This window comes from Vipera ursinii (genome assembly GCF_947247035.1).
Source record: "Vipera ursinii genome assembly, chromosome: 5".
In the NCBI taxonomy this organism is placed as follows: Eukaryota; Metazoa; Chordata; class Lepidosauria; order Squamata; family Viperidae; genus Vipera; species Vipera ursinii.
Genome location: NC_139518.1, coordinates 95,354,025 through 95,365,536, shown reverse-complemented (window position 1 = coordinate 95,365,536; position 11,512 = coordinate 95,354,025). Strand labels below are relative to the sequence as shown.

General features: G+C 43.3%; 1 protein-coding gene across 1 annotated transcript in view; it reads right to left on the bottom strand.

The window, feature by feature from the left end:
• The window catches only part of LRIT1 (leucine rich repeat, Ig-like and transmembrane domains 1), a gene marked incomplete at both ends in the record, with an annotated part of 7,802 nt that extends 1,062 nt beyond the window's left edge, over window positions 1-6,740 (bottom strand). The window contains 3 exons of the mRNA XM_083365095.1: window positions 1,034-1,339; window positions 3,761-4,227; window positions 6,616-6,740. Of these exons, the coding sequence (XP_083221221.1) occupies window positions 1,034-1,339; window positions 3,761-4,227; window positions 6,616-6,740 (898 nt within the window). The remainder of the gene's footprint in view (window positions 1-1,033; window positions 1,340-3,760; window positions 4,228-6,615) is intronic.
• Between the last annotated feature and the right edge of the window lie 4,772 nt (window positions 6,741-11,512).

The following is an 11,512-nucleotide window of genomic DNA, read 5'->3' as shown; positions in this document are numbered from 1 at the left end:
TGTATTTGATGGCTTACATTTCTAAGGAATTTATTTTTTAATGGCATTTGTATTTTTGATCTTGTTTTTGCTTCAGGGGATTATTTCAATTAATTGGGAGCTAACTGATTCAAATCATTCTAATGGCGCAGTTTGGAAAAATGCAATCAATTAAGAACAGAAGTGCTTTTTCAAGGGCTACTAATTTAATCTATTATATTTATATTGTTATGGAAAGGGACAAGAAGAGATAGTATAGAAAATAAGATTGTGACGCATCTTAGATTCCAAGTCAAAAAGGTGCTTTGGAACAAAATAGATATATCTGTGTAGCATTGACCTGCATATCTTTAAAGCAAATGCATATTTTTGTGGAATTGATTTGCAACTAATGTTCCCTTTCCTGGAAAAAGATGCGACTGCTTTAAAGAGTTGCAGACTGATCAGAAAAACATGTTTCATGACCTGTGTTCACTGCCACCCGTGCAGCCACATGATTGCAATTTGGGCACTTGTTTTCCAGCAAAATGTATTTGTATATGTATATATGTATATGTATATGTACATGTAAATGTAAATGTACTATGACTCAGAGGCAAATAAATGAACAAACACTATTTCCATCACAGAGACGATACTTAAACACCAAGGACTATGGCCCAGCAACAACAGCCAGCCAATCAAACAGCCCAAAACCAGACCATGACTCAGAAACATCCAGGCAAATAAAACCCACACCAATTTACATGATACAAAAAGGTATTTAAAGGCCAGTGCTCCGACAGGCAAGCACAAAGCTGGATTTTCCTTAATGACCGCATGGTTAACTTGATAATTGTGGTGATTCACTTTATAACCACTGTAAAAATGGTTGTAAATGTCATGTCATGTGGTGACTCAGTTTACAACCGCACCAATGTGTGACCAAAATTCCAGCCCCATCTGTGGTCATAAATGGAGGACTATCTGCATTTGTTTTGTCCTACGCCCAAACATTATAACTGCTTCCCTCTGCCCTTAACTCAGGCAGATACGATGGAAAGGGAGAACCAACCTGTCCCATTGAATGGTTTCCCATCAGCTCTTCTCCAGCTCAGCTCTGGAACGGGCACCCCTGTGGTCCCACACCGCAGCAGAACTGTGCTTCCAAGGATACTCTTTACTTTAGCCACCGAGGTGTGCACAACTGGGCTCTGGCACTTCCTTAGTTCCACTTGACTGAACAAGAGCCTAGTCTGCTTTTCAGGGTTAAAGCATCTCAGCTTTGACTCGATGAAGGCTACATTGGGGGACTGGAAGTTGAGGAAATGAGCCATTTCATAGACACTGCAGTCACACGTCCACGGGTTGTCCTGTAGGCCTGGGAAGAGAAGCCATTGGAAGGGTCAACCATTACATTATCAAAAGAGTTCCTCAACAGTTGCAGGAGACCTGTGAACACTCAAGTGGGGCTTCTATCTAGCTCATCTTTTTTCTTCATCCTGAACAGTGCTGTTCAGTGTTTGCAATGTACAACAAAAAGATTTGCTATTCAATTATTCAAAAATTGCTTGACCCTTCCACACAGAGGCCGTGGGGAATGACACTGGCTGCAAAGCCTTTTCTGCTGTGTCCCTGACCCTGTGGAACACTCTACCACTGGAGGTGAGAACTGCTTTGACCCTTTAGATACCACAAGGGTATCAAAACTTGGCTCTGCTAGTTTACTTTGAGCCCCAAGGGCGGCACTCCCCACTGGAGGTGGTTGAGGGGGTAAGAAGACCTCATCCCCATGCTGTCCAACTCCGAGTCTTGGTGTTTTGCATCGTTTTAGAATTTTATAGCTTTAATAGGATAATTATTTTTATGTCTTTTTTATTATCTGTAAGCTACACAGACTTGCCTTATAGGGGACATGATGACATAAAAAGTAAGTAAATAAGAAGGGAGGGGAGGGGAGGGGAGGAAAGAAAGAAGGACAGCATGAGTTACAGAGTTTAGCAGCTAACAAATTCCCATCATTTGCTACCCATCAACACCTGCTATAAGGTGCTTCAATATCAATATCAGGGTTGAATTGGATATCATGAATGAAATCCCACAGCTCCGATGGAACAAGACAGTGATGGTTTCAACTGTCCAGTTGGCATTTCCATAAAAAGAAACTCCTGGGACATTGTCTTACCAAGAGTATAATACTTTACTGAAAATTTACATTGGCACTGAAGAAAGCAAAACCAGCTCTGGGTTTTCCGCTTGAAGGCTGCTTAGTTAAATGTTAAGACTCCTTCACTCCCATCTACTGGGTGTTCACATTGTCCAATAGTAATATTTCTTCTTCTTATGGAAACAGTCCACTGCACTGGCCTTGGCTCTTGGTTGTCTAGACATCACTTTCCCCCCTCCCCCCCACACACACATACACCTTTGCATTCTGAAATGAAATGAACCTTTATTGTCAAAGTACAACTATGTGTACATTGAGATTAGCTGAGCCTCCCTTTGTGCTCCCACCCCCCAACACACAGTGACAACAAACCCTCCATCTTACTACACCATGTGAACCAACTACACCACACACCGACCTCCCAAGTCAATTCTGCATAAAATTCACAAAAGTTATTTCTCATTCAAAAGCCTAACAGCCCACGGATAAAAGCAGTTTTTCAGTCTGTTGGTGCGGCTGGCTATACTCCTATATCTCCTACCCGATGGTAGGAGAGTAAAGAGATACCGACCAGGGTGTGAGTCATCCCTGAGAATTTTCCTCACTCTTCCAAGGCAACGAGCCCCGGCGAGGTCATCCAGTGGTGTCAGGGGACAGCCCACAATGTCTTGTGCTGTGCTCACCACCCTCTGTAATGCCTTCCTATCCGCGGCTGTCAGGCCAGCATACCAAACCACAATACCATACGAGAGGTCTATAGTAGACCAGTAAAAGAGGGTCATTAGCCATTGTTCTACCCTGTTCTTCCGCAAGACCCTGAGAAAGTGAAGCCTTTGTTGGGCCTTTCTAGCCACCTGGGTTGTATTAACCTTCCAGGTCAGATCTTCACAGAGGTAGACTCCCAGAAATTTAAAGGAGGAAACTCTCCACACAATCCTCCCCGATGTAAAGTGGGGCAGGTTCCTCCTTTTTTCTCTGGAAGTCTAACACCATCTCTTTCGTCTTACCAATGTTCAGGTGCAAGTTGTTGTTACTACACCATATGGATAGTTTTTGTACCTCCGCCCTGTATGCTGTCTCATCCCCATTCTATTGTCAAGATATGAGCAAAAGAGAAAATCTAGGTGAAAAGGTGAATCAGTCTTGACAGAATGGCTTCCCAGGTCTTCCCTGGATCCCAAGGAAAACAAATTCAACTAACTTCCTCTGGTCCAAACCCAAGGATCCATGAGTCGGCAGAGATTTCTTTGTCTTTTAAAGTAAAGGTAAAGGTTCCCCCACACATGCGTGCTAGTCGTTTCTGACTCTAGGGGGCGGTGCCCATCTCCGTTTCAAAGCCGAAGAGCCAGCGCTTGTCCGAGGACGTCTCCGTGGTCATGTGGCCAGCATGACTAGACGCCCAAAGGCGCACGGAACGCTGTTACCTTCCCACTGTAGTGGTCCCTATTTTTCTACTTGCATTTTTACGTGCTTTCGAACTGCTAGGTTGGCAGAATCTGGGACGAGTAACAGGCGCTCACTCTGTTACGCGGCACTCGGGATTCGACCCGCCAAACTGCTGACCATCTGATCGACAAGCTCAGCGTCCTAACCCACTGAGCCACCGCGTCTTTTACTCATCCCCAAATGTCTTACCTAGAATGACCTTGGAGTTGTCATTAAGGAAGTATGGAACAGCTTGGAGATTCGACCACAGCACAATAAGTTCTTGAGGGAGCATCCTCAGTTTATTGCTTGAGATGTCTAGATAAGTGATGTTCCGGATATACTGAGCAGCACGGGAGGGTAGAGAGGAAATCTGATTATTATGCAAATCCAGCAACCTCAACTGAGGCATGTTGAGAAGAGTTTCCCATGGAAAGGAAGTGAGAACATTGCCAGCCAGTCTGAGCTCCTGAAGCTGGTGCAGGCCCCTGAAGTTAGTCCCTCGGAGGCTTGTCAAGGCATTATAGGGCATCCAGAGGAACTCCAGGTGGTGAAGAGAATGGAAAGACTCCCCAGGAACTCTTCGGATTGCTGTTTTTTCTATCCTAAGTTTGAAAGTGTCTCCTGGGAAGTTGACAGGTGTAAGGGTCATCTCCGGGTCATTGCACAAAATAGCCCTACTGGAAAAAAAAAGATTTGTTGAAATTATACATGGAACATGAAGAAGATGACCAGGCTGAGTCCTAAGGGGAAGATCAAACATGTCATCAGCCTTGAGTCCCTTTGCACCCACGAAAGATCTAAGTCCAGCCCACCTTGAATTTTGTTGACTCTTATTTACCACCTATTTACTTTGACTTTTAGTATCTATGATCCATGTAGAGAGCATAAGCTTGCAATAAATCATTGAATTGCCTGGATTTCCCGATTCACACACACACGACAGAACACTTTTAACCAGCGGCTTTAATTGTGGATGTATTTTGTTGTCTTTTCCCAGGCTCCCCTGACTATAAAACCTGGATCTATCCTATAAAGGTAAAGGTAAAGGTTCCTCTGCACATGCGTGCTAGTTGTTTCCGACTCTAGGGGCTCATCTCTGTTTCAAAGCCAAAGAGCCAGCGCTTGTCCGAGGACGTCTCCGTGGTCATATGGCCGGGCATGACTAGATGCCAAAGGCGCACGGAACGCTGTTACCTTCCCACCGTAGTGGTCCCTATTTTTCTACTTGCATTTTTACATGCTTTCGAACTGCTAGGTTGGCAGAAGCTGGGACGAGTAACAGGCGCTCAACTCTGTTACGCGGCACTCGGGATTCGACCCGCCAAACTGCCGACCTTCTGATCGACAAGCTCAGCATCCTAACCCACTGAGCCACCACGTCCCTTATGGATCTATCCTATAATTCTCCATAAATGAGTTCACAGTCATTAAACATGCTTGGCTGATCAATCTTTGGCTGAACCTCTGCTGTGTCAGTCTTGAAATGTCTTCCTTTTCAACCATGGCTTTCAGAGGTGTCCATAGGGTTGAGCTGAGCCCCAAACCTATGTAATTGGTTAGAGACCTTGGCTGACTGAAGAATTCTGGGAGTTGAAGTCCACAAATCACAAAGTGGCCATGTCTGAGGAACTCTAGACTAACCAATTTCTACAGTAGTAGTACATAACTAAAGCACATTTATGTAACCCACTGGCTTATCCGCAAAGAAGGCAATGGCACAGTCCAGAATATTTTACAGCAGTAGCTGCTTTTGACTGGTCAAAGATTCTTACCGCCTGTTAAGTGCTGGAAATCTGTCCTTTATCTCATCTTTTTTTAATTTGCCAGGAATGGAAGTACTGTATATGTTTGTCTGTGTTTGCTACCATACTGTACATGTCGATAAAATCAGAAGGTGCAGAGGTGGGACAAGACTTGTGAAAATTGTTTACACAAGCTGTTTTTAGTTGACCCTTCTCCGAAATCACGCTTCTTTCAAAAAGGATTCGACATGTGCAGTGCCCAAACATTATATAAAAAAGTAAAGGTAAAGGTTCCCCCGCACATGCGTGCTAGTCCTTTCCGACTCTAGGGGCCAGTGCTCATCTCCGTTTCCAAGCCAAAGAGCCAGCGCTTGTCCGAGGATGTCTCCGTAGTCATGTGGCCGGCATGACTAGACGCCAAAGGCACACGGAGCGCTGTTACCTTCCCACCGTAGTAGTCCCTGCTTTTCTACTTGCATTTTTACGTGCTTTCGAACTGCTAGGTTGACAGAAGCTGGGACGAGTAACAGGCGCTCACTCTGTTACGCGGCACTCGGGATTCGACCCGCCAGGCTGCCAACCTTCTGATCGATAAGCTCAGCGTCCTAACTCACTGAGCCACCGCATCCCGTAAAACATTATATTAAAACATACAAATCTTGCTCAGTGTAAGCAATCTCTCTGTGAAGCCGTGCTGATGTGTGGGTATTATTGATGCTTTCAGAGACAACAGTTTTAATTTTGAAGAGCACTTTTAGTCAAACTCTACATGTAGAGGTTTTGGGTTTTTTTTCACATAAACATAAACGTATCCTGCGCTTTTAATATGCTTGCTCTAGACGATTTCTCAGGGCTTGGAGTGAACTTTTATGCCATAGTTAATTTCCAAAAAAAAAAAAAACACAACAACCCCAAAACAGCCAATAAACTAGTCGAATATATTGTCCCTGTACACTGTTTTAAATTTCTAAAATACTGATGATTTTTTTTCATATTTTTAACTATGTTTGTTTTTTTACACAGTTCGGGGTTGGTCGCTTTCCCCGTAATATTGTGTAATGTTGATTATACTGCGGCTGCCTTAGCGTGAAAGACCATCAAATGGCATTTCAGAAAATCAGATTATGCCGTACTCTCTCGTTAATCCCACAACACACAAAGTCCTTGTGCTGCAAGGAAGCAATTGGGGAAATAACATCAGCCACCCAAAGGGCTGAAGTAACTCTCCTCTTCCACCAAGAACGGTGGACCAAGCTGTGCAAAAAGAAAAAACGTTCTTGGCACCCACTGAGTCGTGAAGAAATATTAGAGAAGTTTTACCTGGCTCTCATCCTTTCGCTGATGCTGTAGAACGAGCAGCTGCATTGAGAAGGGCAAAAACAGAGCATCCAAGGCAGACTTCCGAAGGTCAGGCAGCAAAGGAAACCCACGGTGACCCCCCACATCATGATCCGGTCGGTGAGTAAGGCATCCAACTCCTGGTCAGAAGAGATGGCGTTCCTCTCTGATGACATCCAGAGAATCCTTCACATTGTCTCTCTTCCCTCATCCGCAGTGATCTCCCAGCCTTCCTGCTGAAGTCACCAGATAAAATCGGATAGGCAGGGGATTAAGAATGAGGCTACTTGCACAAAGATGCTTATGGCTTCCCAGAGCGATCAGCAGAAGGATATGCTTCCCTCCCCTGACTGGATCGTTTTGAAACAACACTTGAGTAGGAGGTCAGCTTTTGCACATGGAGATTTTTCTTCTTCTTTTTTTTTTGACTGTGCAGAGTTTGAGTGATGTTTAAGCTTTTCCTTCAGAGCACTCAGCCTCCCTGGAAGTGACCTTCCTCAATGTCAAATGCCAAGAAGCATGAATTGGAAAAGGTTGTTATGATACAATAGATACAAACAAGACGCTGAGATCCTAGAAAGAGTGCAAAGAAGAGCAATAAAGATAACAATAACAATAAAGTTGGAAGAGACCTTGTAGGTCTTCTAGTCCAATCCTCTGCTCAGGCAGGAAACCCTGTACCATTTCGGACAAATGGTTGTCCAGTCTCTTCTTAAAAACCTCCAGTGTTGGAGCATTCCCAATTTCTGGAACCAGGTTGTCCCACTGATTAATCGTTCTAACTGTCAGGAAGTTTCTCCTTAGTTCTAGGTTGCTTCTCTCTTTGGTTAGTTTCCATCCATTGCTTCTTCGTCCTGCCTTTAGGTGCTTTGGAGAATAGCTTGACACCCTCTTCTTTGGGGCAGCCCCTGAGATATTGAAACACTTGCTATCGTGTCACCCGTCGCCCTTCTCTTCATTAAACTCTTCATAAAAGATGATAAAGTGTCTGGTGGCTAGGTCGTATATTGAACGATTTATGGGACCTAAGGGAACTAGTTATGTTTAGCGTAGTGAAGAGAAGGCTTAGGGGGTGACATGATAGCCATCTCCCCGTACTGTCACAGGAAAGAGGGGGTCTATTTTTTATTTATTTTATTTTATATTTATTCTGCAAACCACTTGAGGACAGGACAAGAACCAATCCCAAAGGTACTTTTTCAAAAAGCAATTGGATTTTGTTTTTCCAGTTTGGAAAAACAAAATGCAGTTGCCTTTTGGAAAAAAAAACTTCTTTGGGACAACCATGACCTGGATGACTGAGAATCTCCATAGATGAGAAGCAATGGGTGGAAGATCATCAGAGGAAGATCTAACCTGGAAATAAGGAGGAATTTCCTGACAGTGAGAATAATTAATCAGTGGAACAGTTTGCCTCCAAGAATTGTGGATGCTCCATCGCTGAAGGTTTTCAAAACAAAACAAAACATTGGACAGCCATTTGTCAAGGATGGTATAAGGACTCCTGCCTTGATTAAGGGGTTGGACTAGAAGACCTCCAAGGACTTTTCCAACCCTATTATTCTATGCTCTATGTTCTTTCCAATATTCGCAAACAAGACCATATAAAGGATCTGCATCAAAGACTAATGCAAAAAGATGTTCATAAAAATGGATAAATGAGTACTCAGATGTAATTCATGAGTTTAAAATATCTCTGATTCTCCAGTGTTCTTGTTCTTAATCCTTAGGCTCCCAGAAGCATAAGCATTCTGCTTCTTCTGCCAAGGAATCTCTTGGCAGAAGAGATTTGCCAGAACCTTTTTCCAAGATTTTCCACAGGTCTCCTAGGCAAGAATCTACCAGGACCATTTCTGGTTAGATTTTCAAGATGAGTCAGCTTTGACTAGGTGGTAGCACTTAGTCTTGGGAATAATAATAGTTATAGATAGGCTGTCATGATTAATAAGGCTGAATCAGGAACTCCTCAAGGCAGTGAGATGTTTTGGGATGCAAAGAAACAAAGCAATCTCAAACATACTTCACAAGCCTTTGATAGATCACCTTTAGTGATCTATCCAGTCCTAGAGGAGATCAACCCTGACTGCTCTTTAGAAGGCCAGATCCTGAAGCTAAAACTCAAATACTTTGGCCACCTAATGAGAAGGAAGGACTCACTGGAGAAGAGCCTAATGCTGGGAAAGATTGAGGGCAAGAGAAGAAGGGGACGACAGAGAATGAGGTGGCTGGATGGAGTCACTGAAGCAGTAGGCGTGAGCCTAGATGGACTCCAGAAGATGGTAGAGGACAGGAAGGCCTGGAGGAACGTTGTCCATAGGGTCGCGATGGGTCGGACACGACTTCGCAGCTAACAACAACAACAACAAGTGATCTATCATCTGCAGAATCATCACCAAACTTCTCTGACACTTAGAAGACCCGCCTCCTTCCAAATATGGCTGAAACTATAGTTCCCGTTGGTCAGGCCAATCAGATAGAGTTAACCGTTCATTAAACTCTGACTGTGGTGGAATGTAGTCTGGATTCCCAGGAGGGAGTGGCTGCATAACAGAGGATCAAGAGACAGCAAGGTTTAGATAGTTTGGTTGGGAGGAGGAGACTTAAGGCTGCTCCTTCCTAGAAAGTTCTCAGAGCATACCCTTGTTGATGCAAGTAGTTGCTTTACAATAATAATAATAATAATAATAATAATAATAATAATAATAATAATAATAATAATAATAATAATAGTAATAGTAATAATAAAGTTGGAAGGGACCTTGGAGGTCTTCTAGTCCAACCCCCTGCTCAGGTCGGAAACCCTATACCACTGGTAACTAACTGTTGGTAGCTAAAAACTAGGAGAGTCTGGCAGCATCTTTTCAGACTAACCCATTTTATTTAATAGGCCTGAACTTTCTGCAAGGAATATTTTGCAAACATCCTAGGAATTGGAGAACGTTCTCCAAGGCACCAAGATGCTCACCAACCTCCCTATCCCAGACATTTCTCATGGTACCTTCTCAGAAAATTGGTTTCCGCTACAACCGGCCTTCCTGGAAATGAGCCCAGCGCAGGACTTTTAGCTGCAATTACATTTTTATTTTTCTGTCTAGATTTCCCTGGCAGAGAGGTCTCAAAAATTCAGAGTTGTCTTCCTTTGCAGCCAGGGTGGCATTTTCACTTCACATTCCATTCTCTTTCAGCAGCTTTGAGCACTAAGAAGCTTAAATGGATTGACAGAACAGCTCACATCACATGCCCTGACTTTTGCTAGCATAAGAATGTTGTGCAAAAAATAAAGTGACTGCTCCAACTGTGGACTTTGTCAGGCTTTTATTGCTCTATGGCTACAGCGTTTTATTCTTCTGGTCTTTGCCGGGCAGACTTCCTTGACGAGAAAGAAGAATGATAGTCATAACTTGGAACAGCTGAGATCCTGCGACAAAACCTTTCACACCGTCAAACAACCACATCTGCCTATCCCAGATCTTTGGTGAGGACCCGATAGGTAGACAAAAATGCTAAATCTACTCTAAACATCTGGCTGATCATGCAACCCATATATTATTATTATACTAATAACAGAACTGGTGGGACCACAAAATAGACAAAGTTATAGTAAAGACCGCATTAACAGAGGGATTGAATCAAGGCCACCTGAAGTGTTAATACCACTTTATCATCCCACACTTGGAACACTGCTTCCAGTTTTGGTTGCCATGATATTAAAAAAAAAAGATGTTGAGACTCTGGAAAGAGTGCAGAGAAGAGCAACAAAGATGAACAGGAGACTGGAGGCTCAAACATATGAGGAACGGTTGCTGGAATTGGGGATGTTTAGTTTAATTAAAAGAAGCATTAATAAAACATTACAATGCCTTGATAAGGCCACACTTGGAATCCTGCATTCAGTTTTGGTCACCACGATATAAAAAAAGATATTGAGACTCTAGAAAGAGTACAGAGAAGAGCAACAAAGATGATCAGGGGACTGGAGGCTAAAACATATAAGGAACAGTTGCTGGAATTGGGGATGTCTAGGTTTAATGAAGAGAAGGATGAGAGGGGACATGATAGCAGTCTTCCAGTATCTCAAGGGTTGCCACAAAGAAGAGGCAGTCAAGCTATTCTCCAAAGCACCTGAAGGCCGGACAAGAAGCAACAGATGGAAACTCATCAAGGAGAGAAGCAACCTAGAACTAAGGAGAAACTTCCTGACAGTTAGAACAATTAACCAGTGGAACAACCCGCCTCCAGAAGTGGTGAATGCTCCAACAATGGAAGTTTTTAAGAAGAGACTGGACAGCCATTTGTCCGAAATGGTCTAGGGATTCCTGCCTGAGCATGGGGTTGGACTAGATGACCTCCAAGGTCCCTTCCAACTTAATTATTATTATTTACATGGTAACAGTATTCCGGTATTTGAGGGGCTGCCAAAAGGAAGAAAGAGTCAACCTGAAGCCAGGACAAGAAGTAACGGATAGGAACTATTTGTGGAGAGAACCAATCTACAAAGCTAAGGAGAAATTTCCCGACAGAACAATTAATCAGTGGAACGACTTGCCTCCAGAAGTTGTGGATCCTCCAACACTGGAGGTTTACAAGAGTAGACTGGACAATTGCTTGTCCAGAATGTAATAGTCTTCTGCTTGAGTAGATGGTTGGATTAGAAGATCTCTAAGGTTCCTTTCAACATTGTTATTCTGTTAAGAAGAACACGACCACCCTTCCAACACTAGGGCAAGCTACTGTATATAAACAAGGATCATATTCCACATGCAACAAGTTCTGATAATGTTACCTAGTTGGGTAATGAAAGGTCTCCAAGCAAACAACCGAGGTCAGAGAATACCAAAGACTCCAAAACATATTTTTTGCTTTGTTTCACATTCAGGAA